General features: G+C 41.1%; 2 protein-coding genes across 2 annotated transcripts; both read right to left on the bottom strand.

Moving 5' to 3' along the window:
• INSL6 (insulin like 6) lies at positions 1–7,886 on the bottom strand. The gene is made up of 2 exons (XM_056106915.1): positions 7,610–7,886; positions 1–359 (listed from the first exon to the last, which is right to left on the bottom strand). Exons 1-2 carry the CDS (start codon positions 7,884–7,886, stop codon positions 1–3), a joined length of 636 nt encoding a protein of 211 aa, XP_055962890.1.
• A 6,355-nt stretch (positions 7,887–14,241) lies between these two features.
• LOC130016235 (prorelaxin-like) lies at positions 14,242–18,979 on the bottom strand. The gene is made up of 2 exons (XM_056106914.1): positions 18,706–18,979; positions 14,242–14,567 (listed from the first exon to the last, which is right to left on the bottom strand). Exons 1-2 carry the CDS (start codon positions 18,977–18,979, stop codon positions 14,242–14,244), a joined length of 600 nt encoding a protein of 199 aa, XP_055962889.1.
• Between the last annotated feature and the right edge of the window lie 329 nt (positions 18,980–19,308).

Here is a 19,308-nt window from a genome sequence, read left to right as displayed (position 1 = left end):
TTAGTATATTTCAGTCACAACTGATGGTCTTCTCTTTGAGGTTTTATAATTAAGATATGGGAGGCATGCAATATGAAGGTCGTGTTTTGTACATCCTCTAAGACAACATTTTTCTGAGTATCCTCTGCGTTTTCTTTGGGGATGATTCCCCCAAAATAAATGACTTACGGTTTTAACTTTGCTTCTATTTTTATTTTTCTTCTGAATTTCTAGAATCTTGTGAATATATGGACTAAGTTTGCGTGATGCAAAGAAAACTTTTGTCGAATCAGGTAGCAAGTTGTCCATTTGATGCTTATAGTCAGGCAGTGACTGCATCACCCAATTGCTAATTGTTTCCTCCTGAGACAAAGTGGGGGCTGTTAAGATAGAAAAAAATGCTACTTTAGCTGAAAGTATCATCATAATGCTGGAGTCCTAAGTCAGCTAATTACTAAAAACAATAACAATCTAAATAATAAAAGTTGCTCAACAGCAATATAGCTGTACAGGAAAGGTGGTGCTTTCTTTAAAAGGCTCAGAAGTAGTTTCATCTTGTTAATGCAAAAATATTATTTAGCTATCATTAATATGCCATAAAATTCTATCTTTTTGTTTGTTTGGGGGCAGTATCCAGCAGTGCTCAGGGCTTACCCCTGGCTATGGGCTTAGAGAACCATCTGGCATGCTGGGAATCTAACTTGGGTTGGCTGTATGCAAGACAAGCACCCTACCCATTGTACTATCACTCCAGCCCAAACTCAGAATTTTAAAGTATACAATTAGGCAGCTGTTTTTATAAAGTTGTGTAAACATTGCCAATGTCTAACCCTAGGACATTTTCTAATACTCGAAAAAGAAACCCTGAAACTATTAGAGGCCTTTCCCTCTTCCTCTTGCCAAAACATAAAATAACATTGCAATCAACATTCATATGTATGTTTTTGTGTAAACATATATTCTCAGTTTTCATAGTTATATAGCTAGAAGTTGAGTTGCTGGATCATATTACAATTTTAACTTTTTGAAGAAACAAATCTGTCCACAACAATTGTATCCCTTTACAATCACTCTGATGCCATAGTAGTGCTCCAATTGCATATATCCTTACCATCATTTTCTCTTTTTCATATTTGGCTATAATCATCCTTAGGCATGTGAAGTAGTATCCCTTGTTGTTTCTGTTTGTTTGGGGTCCACACCCAGCAGTGCTCAGGATTTTTTTCTGGCTCTGACCATTTCTGTTGGTTCTTAGTGACGGGGGGGTCATATGTGGTACCAGAGGCCTGATCTTAGAGCGAAGATTCCCGATCTTAGAAGGAAGGCTTCCCTCTGATCTTAGATCCTCTAATATCAAGCACAAGACAAGTTTTCCCACTCTCACCATTTTTTTTTTTTGCTTTTTGGGTAATGCCCAGCAATACTCAGGGGTTACTCCTGGCTCTGCACTCAGGAATTACCCCTGGCAGTACTTAGGGGACCATATGGGATGCTGGGAATCAAATCCGGGTCAGCCGTGTGCAAGGCAAACACCCTCCCCACTGTGCTATCATCCCAGACTCCTTGCCACTTCTATTCAATATAGGATTGAAAGAACTTTCCATAGCAATTAGGCTAGAAAAACATGTCAAGGGCATCCAGATAGGAAAGGAAGAGTCAAGCTCTCACTATTTGCACTGATACTACATTTAGAACACCCTAAAGACTACAAAAAAGCTCCTGGAGACAATCAATTTGTATAGTAAAGTGGAAGGATGTAAAATTAACATGCAAAAGTCCATGGCTTTTCTATATACAAAATAATGAAATGAAAGAGATATTAAAAAATCCTATCCACAATTGTGCCTCAGAAAATCAAACACCTAGGAATCAGCTTAACTAAAAAGGTGAAAGACCTATACAAAGAAAATTACAAAACACCACTTCAAGAAATAAAAGGACTTGAGGAAGTGATACCATATCCCCTGCTCATGGACTGGAATGATTAATATCATCAAAATGGCAATACTTCCCAATGCATTCTACAGATTTAATGCAGTCCCTATAAGGATACCCATGTCATTTTAAAAGGAAATAGATCAAACACTCCTGAAATTTGTATGACACAATACCAAACCCCCTACCCTCCCCCCCACACACAAACACACACTAAAACCTAAATAGCTAAAACAGTCCCTGGTACAAAGAAGATAGGAGTCATCACCTTCCCCAACTTCAAACGGTACTACAAAGTAGTAGTAATTAAAATAGCATGGTATTAGAATAAAGACATACCCTCAGATCGGTGAAATAGACTTGAATATCCTGAGACAGACCCTAAGGTATATAATCAGTTAATTTTCATAAAGGAGCAAAATATAAAGTGGAGCAAGGAAAGCATCTCAGTAAGTGTTCTGTGAAAACTGGTCAGCCACATGCAAAAACATTAAACTCAAAAACCTCTTTCTAATTCCATGCACTAAAATCAAATGAAAATGAAGACCTTATTCTCAGACATAAATCTGTAAGGTACTTAAAGGGAAACATAAGCAGAACTGCAGAACTCTCCATGACATGGAAGCTAAAGGCATCTTCAAGAATGAAACACAACTGATCAAGCATGCAGAAGCAAAGGTAAACACATGAGACCACATTGAACTAAGAAGCTTCTGCACCTCAAAAGAAAATACGACCAGAATACAAATACAGCCCTTGGAATGGTAAAAATTATTTACCCAACACTCCTCTGACAAGGGGTTAATAACCAAGATATATAAGGCACTGGTGGAACTTCAAAACATCAATGAGATACCATCTCACACCACAGAGACTGACACACATCAAAAAGAACAACCAGTGCTGGCTTGGATGTGGGAAGAAAGGGACCCTGATTCACTGCTGGTGGGAATGCTTATTGGTCCAGCCTTTCTGGAAAACAACATGAACAGCTCTCAAAACACTAGAACTTGAGCTTCTTTACCACCCAGGAATACAACAGGGAATATACCCAGTGGACCTGAAACACAATGCTGAAAGGCCATCAGCCCTCCTACATTCACCGCATCACTATTCACAATAGTCAGAATCCAGAAAAAATCCAAGTGCCCAAGAACAGATGAGTGGATCAAGAAATAATGGTATGTCTGAACAATGGAACATTACACAACTGTTAGGAAAAATGAAGTCATGAAATTTGTTTATACATGGATGAACATGGAGAGTATAATGGTAAGTGAAATCAGTCAGAGGGAAAGAAACAAACATAGAATTATTACACTCATTTGTGGAATATTTAAAAAAATAGTACGTGAATAATACCCAAAATAGTAGAAACAAGGGCCAGGAGGACTGGTCCATGTAGGAAGTATGCCACCACGGAGGAATGGGAGTGTATTTAGGACTGAAAATAGACAACTATGACAATAATAGTTGGAAATGATTACTCTGGACAAAAACAGTGCTTAAACGATGTAAAGTAATGCATATGAATGGGTGTTGGAGCATTGTATGACTGAAATAGATCATGAACAATTTTGTAACTGTATATATCAGTGATTCTATTAAATACATATGTGTACACACAAAAGAGTCTATGAAAAATATACTCACAGCACAGTAAAATGTCCTCTCTTTACACAGGGGATTGCCCTGCCACAGAGGCAGGGGGGGATGGGGGGATGGGGGTGGGAGGGATATTATCCATGGTGGTGAAAAACGGGCACTGGTGGAGGGATGGGTATCTGATCATTGTATAATTGAAACCCAAGCACAAAAAATTGTAAATCTACAACTGTAAAAAAAAAAATTAAAAAAAAATGTCCTCTCTTTGAAATTAGAACTAAGGATTCAGAAGTGAACTTGAGAGATAATACAGTGGGTAAGGTGCTTTCCTTGCATGAAGCCAATCTGGGTTTGACCTCTGGCACCCCATAGGACCCCCTGGGAACTGTCAGATATTATTTTTGAACACAGATTTGGGAGCAAACCCTGATCACAGCTCAATGTGCACCCCACTTCCCACCCTCAGCGCCCCCCAAAAAGAGTCAAGAGAAAAAGATGAGAGTCAAAACTGAAAGAAAGTTGCTCTGAGATCTTTCAAGACATGTTAAAGTACAAAAGGGACATAAATTTTTTAAAAAGGAGCAGTTCCAAGAGGGAGACTGGGATGGGAATGGGGTTGAATAGAGATGATTTTTAGAACAGATGTGATCCCATGGACTTTCTTGGTTTATTTTTTAATTTTAATTCTTCCTCACTTCCCATTAAAGTTATGCAACTTTGGGGTTGCAGTTATAACTCTATTCCAGTATTATAATAACTTTATATTGTTACAAATGCCTCGGGGCTTAGGGAAATAGCTTAGGCATAATGGTGCTTGCTTTGTATGCAGTTAATCCTGATTATGTCCCTGTGACTACATACAGTCCCCCAGGCACTTCCAGGGGTGTTTTCTGAGCACTGCCAGGTGTGGCTCAAAAAACAACAAAATTTGAATGCCTAAGCATTAAAAATTTAGGAATGATTGTAAAGAAACTACAGAAAGTCATTTATTAAGCAGATATATATGTATAGATATATAGATAAAGATATTTGATCACTTAAAATGTGTAATAACAAAAGACACTGGAGGGAAAAGTGAATTGGGTTGCTTTGATATATAGGACGACTCTGGATAATATGTACCATATTCTGCTATAAGGGGGATAATGCAGACAATAAGAAAACTTTTCCATGAAAGAAGCAAGTTTACACTAGAACATTAAGGATTTAATATGAGAATTAAAACAAAGTTAACAGGGGGACAAAAAAGAACCTCTAAAGCAAAATTTCAAAGTATAGGCAATAAACAAAAACATTTACTGCCTAAAAAGGAAGACTTTCTGTGAATAACACCCATAGATATATCAAAGACTTGCAGAACATATTTGTGGTATCTAAAATGAACAACTGATTACTCTTGTGATAAAAATTTTGAATAAATTTCTATAAATTAAATTGAATTTATATAATATATGTAGTATATACTATATAAATTAAATAAATTCATAGTAAACACAAGGGAATAACTGGCTAGAAGAAGAGCTAGGAGAAGAGCGAGAAGAAGAGCAAGCATAAAGAACTTACTGTATAATTTATATTTATTATCTTCCTTCACTATTGTGTAAATTTGATTGGACTGAGCATGGCTGATCTCATTGAGACCATGTTCAAGAGTCCCGGATTCACCCCTTATCAACCATGGCGAAGGGAATGTATGGCACTGAGAACAAAGTCTTCCTGAGCCTTCCCTGCATCCTGAATGCTCGAGGCTTGACCGGTGTTATCAACCAGAAGCTGAAGAATGATGAGGTGGCACAACTCTAGAAAAGCGCTGATACCCTGTGGAACATGCAGAAGGACCTCAAAGACCTGTGACTGCGGGCTGCCAGGCTATAGAAATGTGCAGGCGATGCTGTGACAGACTCAGTGCCTTTAGTTTCCATCCATGTACATGCATCTCAGTCAGCTTGTATCTTCCTAAACATGTGAAATTGGGGCACCCCAAAATCAAAGCCCTCACTGGCTTAGTGCTTGCAGTATGAGCCTTTGAACAAATAACAAATTAATGACTGTGGTGTAAAAAAATAAGGAAAGAAGTTGATAAATTCCTACAAAGTACTAAGAACCTTTCTAGTTTGTTTTAGTAATCTCCCTCAAAGTCTCTTTAACGACACAATTTTTCAATTGTAAACCATATATAGACCCTGGTGAATCCCCAGGATGTTTGACTGGGCCCACAGGTAAAATGTGCATTAACAGAGGTTACCAAAGGAGACTAGGGGCCAATCAGTAGGACATGGGGGCCACAGGAAGAAAACATGATCATAAGAGGACCAGAATCAAGGGGTCAAAGGTTGAGAAGCACAGGCATAGACAAGTCAGTCCTTACTGTATTTCTGTAAGTTACTTCCAAATTAAATAAACCTTTTTTGTTGAGGGGGGCTACACCCAGTGGTGCTCAGGGCTTATTCCTGACTTTGCACTCAAGAATCATGCCTGATAGGCTCGGGAGATCACCTGGTGTGAAGCAAGGCCCTGCTATCTATACCTTTGCTCCAGACCCTAAATGAACTAAAATGAACTACTTTAAAAGGCAACAAATAATTTTAGTGATGCTAGGAAAACCCATAAACAGAACATGGAAGATAACAATCCAACGGAAAAAGAGTTCCTAAATACTGCTTAAAAGCATTAAGTATAATATCAATGTACCCTAAGCACACTGTATGCTAAGTCATCTTGCTAGGGTTTCAGATAAAAACACACACGAGTCCCTACAACCTGATAAGGGCTTGGCCATAAGGAAATGAGACTTGTGCAGCCACAGAGATTAGAAGGACACAGCAATTGGTTTAATATAATATTGTCAGGACTGTTGAAATCTTCAATTTTATCTCTGAACTTGTAAAAAAGACTGATAAATCTGGAACCCTTTATGTGAAGTTTGATGGGACAATGGAGCAAGTGTGAACAGAGATAGGAATTTTTTTTCGGTGTTAGTACCTTTATATGACAATTCCTGTTTTTGTTTTGAACAAGAGACCCTTATTGACTTTGCTTGTTTATTTTTTATCTTGCATATCTGACCAATCATGTTACTGGTCCTGGTGACAGTAGAATGGAACTGTCCACTGTCCTCCCGTTGTTCATCGATTTGCTCAAGCGGGCACTAGTAACATCTCACAACAAATTGTGAGACTTGTTGTTACTGTGTTTGGCATATCGAACACGTCACAGGGAGCTTGCCAGGCTTTGCCAGGCGGGCGCGATACTCTCAGTAGCTTGCTGGGCTCTCTGAGAGGGGCAGAGGAGTCAAACTCAGGTTGGTCGTGTTGGCTGCATGCAAGGCAAACGCCCTACCCGCTGTGCTATCGCTCCAGCCCAGAATGGAACTATGTGTTTAGAAACTGTAGTAGAACAGAGAAGGAAAAGATTGTCTAGGAGAACATTTTAGTGAAGACTTTACTGGGAATATGTTTAAGTTTTGAAGGGCAAAATGGGATTTTGCCAATATTCTAGAAAAGTAGGGAAGCAGCAGCCTTCTTCTGGTGCAGACTTTGATGGGTGGGGGGACTTCCAAGCATTGCCGTGGGGACCAGGGGGTCCCCCTCCCAGAGACACTAAGTCTGGATGACTCAAAGCTAGGGTCCTAGATGTAGAGCTGCTCTACCCGGGTGGGGATCACTAAAGCCAACTGGGTGAGGCCTCCAAGACTATACCCAGAATTGCTGGGGGTTCATGGGTGCCTGTTTCGAACCAGGTCATAATGCATGCTTTGAGCTCTCTCCTGACAGCTGAAAAAGGATCCTCAGATGTAGTCGTCTATGTGTAGGCATATTTCTTCTAAGTTTAAAAGGGGTGTGTGTGTGTGTGTGTGTGTGTGTGTGTGTGTGTGTGTGTGTGTGTCTGTCTGTCTGTCTGTCTGTCTGTCTGTCTGTCTGTAGGGATTCCTAAGAGAGGTTTTCTGTATCTGCCATACATTTAAAATTTTTTTGTCTCTCTGCCAGACACTAAGGCCATCTGCTGGGGAAGCTTGCTCTTTAGCAGAACCCATTCCAGGATCAGAACTGTCCAGTGATAAACGTACAACGCCCTGGGCTCAGGTTCTTACCTGAGGGGCTGTCCTTCTCCCAGACCATGAAAGTGGTGTGGGGGCTTTCAAGTTGGCTCGGGGTGACGCTTTCCTCGACCTGGGGAAACAGCCGTGTGGTGGGGGTGTGCTTTAGCTCCAGGTTGCTCCAGTTAGAGCTGCCGCAGAGTTTGACGATTTCTTTCAGCAGGTGCCTGCCGCACAGTTTGCGGGCTTCTCTCACTTCGGTCTGCTCCCGGGAGAATCGAACCAGCAGGAGACAGAGACAGAGCAGACAGGCGCGAAGGAGGGGCGGCATCCCCGGTGACCCAGCGGGCCTCCCGGGCCCCCTAACCGCCGGCCGCGGCTGCCTGCAGCCCGGAGCTGCCGCCTGGCAGGACAGAGCAGCAACTGGGCACCCAACCGACTCTCCGGCGTTCTCGCGAGAACTGCAGGGCAGGCGTGTGGCTGTGCCCCGCTTCCCGCGCTTCCCGGCCGTTCCACCGCGTTTCCAGAAGGCTCTTGGGGCGGCCTGGGCCTCTGACTGATGGGGTTGGTGCTGGCTGATTTCATTTTTCACATCTTCCCGAAGAAGGGAGAGGCAGCAAATGACTAGTGGGGCCCCAGCGGGACATGCCAGAGATGCCACTCCCTGCAGTGGCATGTCCTCCTGCCGTGCGTGCCTGCCCGTGGAGTGGGCATCTTTCCCAAGACAAGTGCCCTTGGTCTGTTCCGCCCATTTGTGTGGTATGTGAGTGGGGCTGGGGCTGGAGCAGCACACCCAGCAGTGCTCAGGAACTATTGTTCGAGGCCCGTTCCTGGCGGCGCTTGGGGACCACACACCAAGCGGCAGTGGTATGGGGCCTCCTGTGTGCCAAGCACGGGTCTCACCCCGAAGCTAGCGTTTAGGCCCCATGCACGATAACTTCTTTTCCCCCATGTCCAGGTTTCAAAAAGGCAGCAGGCATGTGTTCTGCTTCCCATTTTACTGCAGAGTGTAATGCATGCATAGTTGGTGGTCACATCCATCAGACGTGTATGAGTAAGGGTATGTACATTTGAAACCGAGTCAGCACTTCGTTGAATCCCTGTTATTTTTGCAGGGAGAAATGGGCTTTAGCCTCAGTCTTCAGAATAAAGAGGTACCAGGGATAATCATCTGGTTCTTTTGGTTATAAGTTACGGAGCTTTGTCTATTGCCAAGTTGTAAGGAGAATGTGACAGGAATTTTAGAGCTTTGCCTTCTAAGAGAAAAAATGTTTTGTTCAATTAGGGGGCAGAGTGGGATGGGGGTAAACAGAGTCCCGATAAGTTACTTTGTCATTTTTTTAGTTTTAATTTTTCTTCCAATTTGTATTTAGGCATGATGGATTTACAGTGCCATTGATAATATTTTTAGGCATACAAGGTTCCAATACCACAGTGGCCACTAAAATGCCCAAATCCTTCTACTAACTCTCAGGGTCCCCGTCCACTGCCCCCTTTCACCCTTGATCCCCATGACAAAGAATTCTGTAGGCTGATTCTAGGGTTTGTTATTATTCCCGCACTGTGTTTCTATATATTCCACTGTATGAGATAGTTGGCCCTCTCCTTCTGCCTCACTTTAGTTCACCAAATATGCTTCACATCCAACCACATTGCAACTCACTGCAGTGTTGCACCTTTTCTTATACTAAGTAGTACTTCATATACCACAGTTTCTTTATCCAGTCATCTGTTCTTGGACACTTGGATTTTTTTCCAGGGGGTTCTTGGCTGTTGTGAATAATTGCAATGAATGTAGGAATGCAAAAGTTTTCAAAATAGTAACAGTGCACTTGGGGTAGATACCAAGAGGTGGAATTGCTGAGTCATATGAAGACTCACTTTTTCCTTCCTTCCTTCCTTCCTTTCTTCCTTCCTTCCTTCCTTCCTTCCTTCCTTCCTTCCTTCCTTGCCAGTGAACCTGACTAGAGAATGGCAGTGTTCCCCTGATGCATGACTCGTGACAGAGGTCATGGCACTTTCTCCAGGGCTCCCTGAAGTTCATTGGACTCCTAAGAGTTGCTGCCCTGGGATTTATTACTGGGACCACTACCTCCGATGTTGCAGGAACAGCTCCTCAAACCTAGATTCAGATGCATGATTTCATCAAAACGTGGCAAAATGACTCTTCTCTACCTCTAGATAGTGCAGGGCTCATTCAACTGTGACACTGACCAATGATTAGACACTTTAAAATAAGCACTGTTCTGGGTTCAGGGACAGGCTGAAATTTCAAGTTTTTGCATTTTGCAAATAGAAAAGGGGAGGTGTTGGATAACATTGGCTTGTCCTTTCTTCCCCACTGCAGGGCGCTTAAGTTTATTGAGTAATACTCGTCACAGTGCTCCCTGAAGCACTACCATTCCTCTGTTTATCTTTAACTTCTCTTATGTACTCTGCCTCCCCTATCTGTTAATCATCTATATCCCCAAATCAGACCTGTGACTTGTAAAGTCAGTTTCTCCTGGAATTTGTATATGCAAGAGAAATGTTGCTTTGCTCGTTCTTTTTGTCCTTTGCATAGTTTACTTTAGAACAATGTCTTTTTTGTAGAGACGGAGGGAAGACAGTGATATGCTTTTGTAACTTGGGAGTTAATTGACTCTGAATAATATTTACTCCTTGGCATCTGTCATATTTATATTGCTTAAGCCTCATTTGCCCTGAGTTTCTAATACCCCAAAAGGAGGGTCCCGACAAGGAACTTGAATGGACCAAGGGCAAGCTATAAACTACCCAGGCATCGAGAAGGGACAGGCTGCAAGCTACCCTGACATCAAGTAGGGACAGGCCAAGTGCCTTAAAACATAATACGTTAAGAATGCGTGTGTAAACTCCTTTTGCTCAGGTGACGCTAGGAGTGATCACACATTAATGGCTGTTTGCAGGCTCTCCAGGCGGCTCTCTCTCGCCACCCACATTTGGTGCTCTCAAACCGCTCCCCTTCCCAGGCGGACGAAGGAGGAACAAGGGCCAAGCTGGTTGGTGATCAACTGCCATTTATTCCGTCTCTCGTCTCTCCCAAATTCTCTCCACAACTTTCTCCAAGTCTCCCCACAACTCTCTCTACCTCTGGCCACAACTCTCTTCAACTCTGCCCCTCACTCCACAACTCTCTCTCTCTGTAACTCTCCCCCAGCTCTCTCCAACTCTCTGCCCAGAACTCTGTCTCTCCCTCTGCCTTTCTAGCCCCTCCGACTCCCCACAGCCACCACTTTATTATTTTTATTTTTATTAATTTTTAATTTTTTTAATGAATCACCATGGGGTAGTTTCAGACTTACAAACTGCTTATGTTTCAGTCATACAATGATTGAGTACCCATCCATTCAACAGTGCCCGTTCTCCACCAACGATGATCCCAGTATTCCTCCCACCACCCTCACCCCATCCCCCCATATCACCCCACCTCTGTGGCAGGGCATTTTGCGCTCTCTCTCTCTCTCTCTCTCTCTCTCTCTCTCCTTGTGGGTGTTGTGGTTTGCAATAGAGGTATTGAATGGCCATCATTCGGTCTGTAGTCTACTTTCAGCACGCATCTCCCATCCTGAGCGGGCCCTCCAAGCACCCCATACTTGGTGGTCCCTTCTCTATTTGAGCTGCCTTTCCCTCCAGCACGTGAGGCTGGCTTCCAAGCCGTGCAGAAATCCTCCTGGTATTCATCTCTACTATTCTTGGGTGATCACACATTAATCACACAATGGGGCTCTCTAGAGGGGTGGAGGAATCGAACTCGTGTCAGCCCTGTTGGCCACTTGCAAGGCAAATGCCCTACCTGCTGTGCTATCACTCCAGCCTTCAAGAATTTATAATGAAATTAAAATTGTAAGCCCAAATATACTTTACAGTGATGCAGTGGTTCAATTATAGAATTCTACTTATGCAATTTCAGGAACAAATCTGTGGTGCACAATTTTATACATTTCTTTTTTTTCCCCCACTGCTGGGACAAGCCCGGCAAGCTACTGAGAGTATTTCACCTGCAGGGCAAAGCCTGGCAAGTCACGCATGATGTATTAGATATGCCAAACACAGTAACAACAAGTCTCACAGTGGAGACGTTACTGGGCCCCTCTTGGGCAAATCAATGAACAACAGGAGGACAGTGCTACAGTGGTACAGTGCTGGGACAAGGAATTGTTTTAGCTCTGGGCACCATCCAGTGTTTGAGGGTACTTGTAAGTCCTAGTGGTCCAGGTCAAAACAAACTGAAAGCCACAGTCTGCCTGGAATTTGTGACGGTGAGTTCCCCATTGCCACCCAGTTTGGCTTATACTCAGAAGGATACGCCAAATTGACCCATGGTGGTTGACATAATGAAGAAATGTAGGAATATACCTTCATTGGTCATTGAAAACAAAAGTCCAGAAAAAAATCCCACGCATATCCAAATGTTGTACATTCCCTGATGAAAACTCCAAGGCAACAGTTCTAATGATACTGATTAAATGAGCAAATCAGTAGAAGATAATTATAACAAGGACAGAGAAAGTCGGAGAAAAACTGAGAAAAATCTAGACTTAATTATTATTGAGTTGGGGATAGAATAGTTCAACAACAATAAACACAAAAAGAACCCCCCCCCCCCACACACACACACACTATAGCGGCTCTGATGCATAACAAATGGAGTCAAAGCTTGAATTATTGAGCATAGGATAAAGTAAAAGAAATCATCAAAAAGGAAAGATAAAAGGACTTTAAAAATAAAGAAAATACAAGCAGTTTTGGGGACATCATCGAGAGGAACAACATTCACGTCTTAGGTGTTCCAGAAGGAGAAAGAGAATTATTGAAGAAAAAACAGCTTTCCTATATGAGGACAGAGATATAGAACCAGGACTCTCAGAGTCCAAATAAACTGCACCCAGATGGATGCCAGGACGCACTGTAATTAAAATGGCAAGAACCAAAGGTAGAGATAACATCCTAAAGTCATCAAGAACAGACCAAAGTTTTACATAAAGGGGCTTTCCCGTCAAACTCATAACAAAGCACTCGATTAAGTGAAACTCTGTAGACCAGTGGGGGATGGTGTGATGTCTCAGTGTGTTGAATGAATGCCACTCCAAACTAAGGCTACTCAGCAAGCAAGATTATCGTTTAGATTCACTGGTGTGAAAAAATGATTTTCAGATAGACAATAGTGAAAAGAATTCATGGCCACTACTGTGATCTGAGGCGTAACAGTATTCAATACAAGGTAAATAACTTGCCTTAGAAGTACTAAGAAACATAAAACATACAATGTAAAAAAACCGGAGGGTATTAAATAGCTTGTCTTGGAATTACCTCAAGACTAGCTTTGTTAGGACTTTAAAAGTTGTCAGTTTATCAGAGCTACTAAAGAAAAGCTCTGACAGGAGGAGCCTGGATCCAGTGCTTTTGTGAAGAAATAGATGAAGGATGAATGGAAGGAGAAGATCTGTTGAGAGACCTCCCTTGTCCTGAATGGCCAGGAGCTTCCTGGGCTTTTGGAATTACAATTTCAAACCCCCCTTTTCTTTGAAGTCCCAGCCTGGAAAATAGCCTCTGATATTTTTCTGCTATTCATAAAGGTAAGAGCTTACACTTAACACTGAGGCTTAATCATGGTTACTATTATTTGGCAATCTGAAATATTGGAGTTACTTTATTAATACCTTAAAATTATTTCTTCATACATTTTATAGAGAGTAAGTTGCTAATGAAGTATATTTTTCAACGAATGCTGCCTAAAATATGGATGTGTTTAAGCCAAAGTAAATGACTTCATAGTAGAATGATTACTATGACAATAGTTTTAGATATACCTTTACACATACATTTTTTATAGAAAAAGTTTGTACATTCAAAAATAATGAATATAAAGTATGTTCCCTTGCTAAATCTAATTATTCTATATGACACTGAACTTTTACCTTTCTTTCTATATACCTAGTCATCTTTCTCCTTAAAAATACAAAACTACTTTATGCTATCTTAGATGGTAGAAATAAAAGGAAAACCTATTTGAAATGCTTATGGCTGCAACAAAATTAAGTTGGATTAGTGACTTACTCTAGTGACTTATTTGCAACTATCAATTCAACAAGCAGAAGCAGTTTATAAATGTATTGGAATAGTCAAAGTTTTGTGATTTTTTTGTATGCCTAAGAATTAATATCAGTAAAAAACATAACATAAGTCAGTTTTTATTCTTACTTGTACTTTTGTTCTGTTGTGGTTATTGAAATGGTTACTGGCATTAAAAAGAAGTAACATAGGGATAAGAGATATAGAACAGTAGGTAAGGCACTTGCTTTACATGTGGTTGACTCAGGTTTGGTCTCCTGCATACCAAATGTTTCCCAAAGCACCAACAAGAGTGGTTCGGATTGCAGGAGCCAGGAGTAACCTTTGAGCATCATCAGGATGGCCCAAAACAAACAACAACAACAAAAAGCAGTAATATAATTATATTGAGAAAATAAAAATATTCTTTTAACATAGAATATTATTACAAGAAATTACAATAATGCAATAAGTGTTTTGATACACACCAACTTAAGAAAAATGAACACTAAGAATGACTTGTTATATTCTAATATTCAGTGGAATGATATGCATTGGTGAATGTCAAGCAACAATACTGTGAATATCAGGAAAAATACGCAGTCATCATAATCTCAGCAAAATCGAGCAATCTCTTTTAAAGTACATCCTGAATAACAACACTTACTGCTCAGTGAAATTGAGACCTGTCTCTTTTTTCGGGATTGTTTATCCCAGCCTGTGTTGATTAATTCAGAGTTGCCTAATACTTCACTGTTGCTAGTACAGATAATTTTCTGAAATTCTGTAAAGGAAATATTAAGATCTTCTAATAAAGTTTGTTGTAGCTTAGTAATTGTTGGATTATTCAAAGACAGCGTTCTATTCAGTAACTTAGTAATGAATTCCGTTAGTGCTCTTAGGTTTTTCTCATCTGTCTTCATGGAAGTTGGCAGGAATTCTAAGGTTAAAAAGAGAGAGGGGGTTGAAGATATAGAAAAATTAATCAATCTGTGAACATCAGAAAAATATTTAAATTGTTTATACCAAAATAAAATGACATAGCCTTAATGGAATTAGACAATAAAAGGAAATAAGCTGTGATAACAATATGGAAGGACCAGGAAGGGTCCAAGGCTTGGGGCTGTAGAGATAGTACAGTGGGTAAGGTGCTTGCCTTCCATGCTATGTTGACATTGGTTCAATCACCAGTACCACACATGGTCCCATGAGTAAATTCTGAGCACTGTTGGGTGTGGTACCCACCTCTGGTGCCCTCCCATTCCCTCCCCCCCCCCCCCCAAGAGTCCAAGGTTTACTCCTGTGACAACTCCCAGGTTAACTTTTATGTATGTAGAGAACTCCAGGCCAACACAAATTGCAGAAATTATATATAACCTTTTTTTATTTCCTCTCTGCAAAAGCCCATGTTCTCCCTTGAACATGTACCTCTTTAATTATCACCTTTAACATTTCTCTAAGCAAATTTATTCAATAAAATGATTTTACTTCACTAAAAAAGAAAAATAAGTGTTTAACTCATTATAATTACCATTTATTTGAGTGTGCCAGTGTTGTGCTTACTTCACCTTTCCTCATATCACCTTAGAACTTTCTTCAGAGACCTTTTGCTTCACTGGCTTTTCTAAAAGTTGTCATTTTCCTTGAAAATCTCTTATGAAGTTTCCTTACCAGAGTAATTTTCTTCCATTACTAAGTAACTTCTGAGTTATGATAGGAACCTTGGAGGTATATATAGACTACTTTAAACTATTATATTTTCTGGGGCTGGAGCGATAGCACAGCGGGTAGAGTGTTTGCCTTGCATGCAGACGATCCGGGTTCGATTCCCAGCATCCCATATGATCCCTTGAGCACCACCCGAGGTAATTCCTGAGTGCAGAGCCAGGAGTGACCCCTGTGCATCTCCAGGTGTGAGCGAAAAAGCAATAAATAAATAAACGATTATATTTTCAGTAGTGGCAAATTATTGCTTTGGGATATGATTTTAAAGGTAAAATTACTAATGTTCTGCTTTAATAGCAAGAAGTTTCTGAGTTCCTTGTGCATTTATTTAGCAATGTCTCTTTTTCAAAGTTTTTGGTTCAAATAGTAACATTCACATTAGGGAAACTGATTAAAAGAAAACTTGATCAAATATGACTGTCTTTCAGAAACAGTATCTGTTGTGGTGTATCGCTATTGATTTTGTATGGGTTTTGTTCCAATATTGTAAATTGTTTAAAATGCAAGTTCTATTGTTACCTAAGAAGGAGCTGATTTCAAAGCATCTAAGAGTGCTAGCATATAAAGATTTAGTTGACATTAAGGTTGTTTCCAAATTGTTGATTAAAAATTGTTCAGTATTGTTTGTACATTTGACCAAATTTTTGTTCTCTGGAGGATATATATATATATATATATATATATATATACATATATATAGTATATTTAAGCAATTGTCTTCAATAGTACTTACTATATAACCTAACTGGAAATAACCTAACAAAATTTTGGCCACAGGTAAAGATCAAGATAAATGGTTTAAAGCTTATTGAATTATTTTGGTAGTATGTAAATAATTAGTGTAATGGTTTTCGGGGTCACACATGGCAGTGCACAAGTCTTCCTACTGGCTCTGTACTCAGGGATCACTGTTGGGATGAGTGAGTGGGACCCTCAGACATCATATGAATACCAAAGATCAAACTAAGGTTGGCCTTGTGCAAGGGAGTGCCCTACTCACTGTACTATTTATTACTCCAGCTCCAGTAATTCGTTTTAAAACCTCCATTGCACTCCTGGGAATATACCCCGAAGAGACAAAAAAGTAGAGTCGAAGCGACATCTGCAGGTGTCTGTTCATTGCAGCACTGTTTACAATGGCTAGAATATGGAAAAAAACTGAGTGCCGGAGAACAGATGATTGTTTAAAGAAACTTTGGTACATCTACACAATGAAATACTATGTAGCTGTCAGAAAGGATGAAGTCATGAAATTTACATACAAGTGGTACTACCCGGAAAGTATCATGCTAAGTGAAATGAGTCAGAAAGAGAGGGATAGACATAGAAAGACTGCATTCATCTGGGGAACATAAAGTAACAAAATAGGAGACTAACACCCAAGAATAGCCGAGATAAATATCAGGAGGTTTACTCCATGGCTTGGAGGTCAGCTTCACACTCTAGGGGGAAAGGCAGCCCAGATGTAGAAGGGAGCACCAAATGGGGGGTATTGGGAGGATCCCTCCAGGATGGGAGAAGCATGCTGAAAGTAGATTCTAGACCAAACATGATTGCCACTCGATGCCTCTTTTGCAGGCCACAGCACCCAAAAGTATAGAGAACAAAAGGTAATGCCCTGCCACAGAGGCAGTGTGGGATAGGGGGTTGGGGGGGGGTAGGAGGGATACTGGGATCAGTGGTGGTGGAGAATGGGCACTGGTGGAGGGATGGATACTCGATCATTGTACAATGGAAACCCAAGCACAAAAATTTGTAAGTCTACAACTGTACCTTATGGTGTTTCACCAATAAAATAAATAAATAAATAATAAATAAAAAATAAAACCTCCATAGTTAGTTTCCATTTGTTTTTATATTATTAAATTGGTACCTAGTCATTTTGCCAAAGTATGTGAAAAAATAGTGAAACCCTTTAAAATTAAGGTTGATATGTTTAATTAAAAGAGTTCTATGTTACTAAGATTTCAATCCAAATACAGCTCTAAAGGGGCATTAAGATATTTTACTTAGACTATAGAAGTCTTCAATGACAACCTATTACTTAGACAAAAGGAATTAAGCCATAGTACAGAGGGTAGGGCGTTTGGCCTTACAAGCGGCCAACATGGTCGACCCAAGTTCGATTCCTCCGCCCCTCTCAGAGAGCCCGGCAAGCTACCGAGAGTATCTCGCCCGCACGGCAGAGCCTGGCAAGCTCCCCGTGACGTATTCGATATGCCAAACACAGTAACAAGTCTCACCATGGAGACGTTACTGGGCCCACTCGAGCAAATCGATGAACAACGGTAGGACCGACCTACCCAAAGTAATGCTATTGTTTTCTTCCTGTTACTAGTTAGTTCCTATTACTAAAGCATAGGCTTTAAATAATACAAGAGAAGTATATAAATATTTATTTTAAATTACTCAACTTTTGAACAACAACTTAGAGAAGAAGCTACCTTTATAAACTTCCTCTAAATCACATAAAAGGGAAGTAAATGGTGTACACAATGACGTTACATAAGTACAGTAGTGGTTTATCATCAATTGCATGTGTAATAAAGTCTAAGACAATTTTTCAGAATTTTTTACTGTTTAACATATTGCATATTTGTGAAAGTTTCCATGCCTTATTCAACTTAGCCTTCGATCTATATTTCTAAATGGCTTATAACTAACAATATTTGTAATCATCCTATGTTTCACCTGTACTCAATCCTAAAACCTTGCTTTAAAATCCTTCAGGGCTTCCTTAAACGTCTCTCTCAGGTTTGGGCCGCATTTTTCTTTAGCGCAAACTTAAAATTAAAGAGTTTTCGATGGCATGAGCCAGGCTTTTTGTTTCGTTTTTCTTCCCAAAGAGAAGCATCCTTAAACTAGGGCTCTGCTTGTCCTGTTAACGCTCCAGGGGGAGCCCACCGCGTTCTTCCCCAAGACTTCGACCCTGAGGCCCTAAGACTCTCAGACCTGAGTGATAACCAACTCCTGCCTCCTTGTCAGCTACTTCCCCCAGTTGTCCAGGGATGAAAACCGATGCTGCCCATTCCAGGCGTCTAGAAACACTAGAGGGTGCTGTTCCCTTCTGTAGGTCTCGCAGCAGTCTTACCTTCTCCAAGGCATACCTCTGCTCTCACCCTGCCACCAGATAGGAAGGAGGGACACCCACTGAATGCCTGCGGAGGGGGGCTTTTGTGTTTATTGCAGTAGCATTACCCTTCTGGGTTAGAGCCCCACTGAAATCCAAACTTAAGAAGCTAAGCCAGAATCCCAGTCGCCTGCTAGCGAGCCAGGCACCGCAGATCTGGTTGGTCGGCAGCCCAACAGCGGCCAATGGGAGACAGAGCATCTGTGTGGGTGGGAGCGCTGACCTGTGGCTGGTCCAGATGCGCGTCCGAATCTGGCTTTCACATCTCTCCACGTCGACAGCGAGTTGCCACAGATTCTGATCTGGTGGCGCGCCAATTCCCGGCCACATGCCTTAATAACAGTGTCCCAGCTTTGACCTTGACTTTCTCTGGGAGGTTGGCTCAGAAGCAGCCAGACTCCTAGCAAGTGGAACGAGAGCGGCCTCTGCATCTTGATCCTGGTGGTTCTTGCTCTGGCAACCACGGAGACTGCAGCTGATGTGCAGAGGCGGGCCATCAGGATGCTTTCCCTGCCTGCTTCTACCGCTTTTATAGCCCTTTGGTTAGCATCTGCAAAGTCGGACAGTGGTGCAAGCTCCACCTCTTTCCACACCTATCTCAATTTCACCCTACCCCAGCTGTTTGTCCTTCCGTTCTAATTTTCTATCTTGTCCTTTTACAGTTTTGTTTTTCTCTTATTTTTACCCTCAAATAATTTTGCCTGAAATTTGACAATATCTCGGATCTTACTGTAAAGCTCAGTTGTAAAACCTTAAGTATTCCAGCATGAAAATTTGCTGCCTAGCCAAATCTAAGATTATAGCTATAAATTACTGTAGTTTCTGA

Source organism: Sorex fumeus, unplaced genomic scaffold (assembly GCF_029834395.1).
Source record: "Sorex fumeus unplaced genomic scaffold, SorFum_2.1 ptg000149l, whole genome shotgun sequence".
NCBI lineage: Eukaryota > Metazoa > Chordata > Mammalia > Eulipotyphla > Soricidae > Sorex > Sorex fumeus.
The sequence above is the reverse complement of the archived record's forward strand: the minus strand, read 5'-3'. Positions and strand labels throughout refer to the sequence as shown.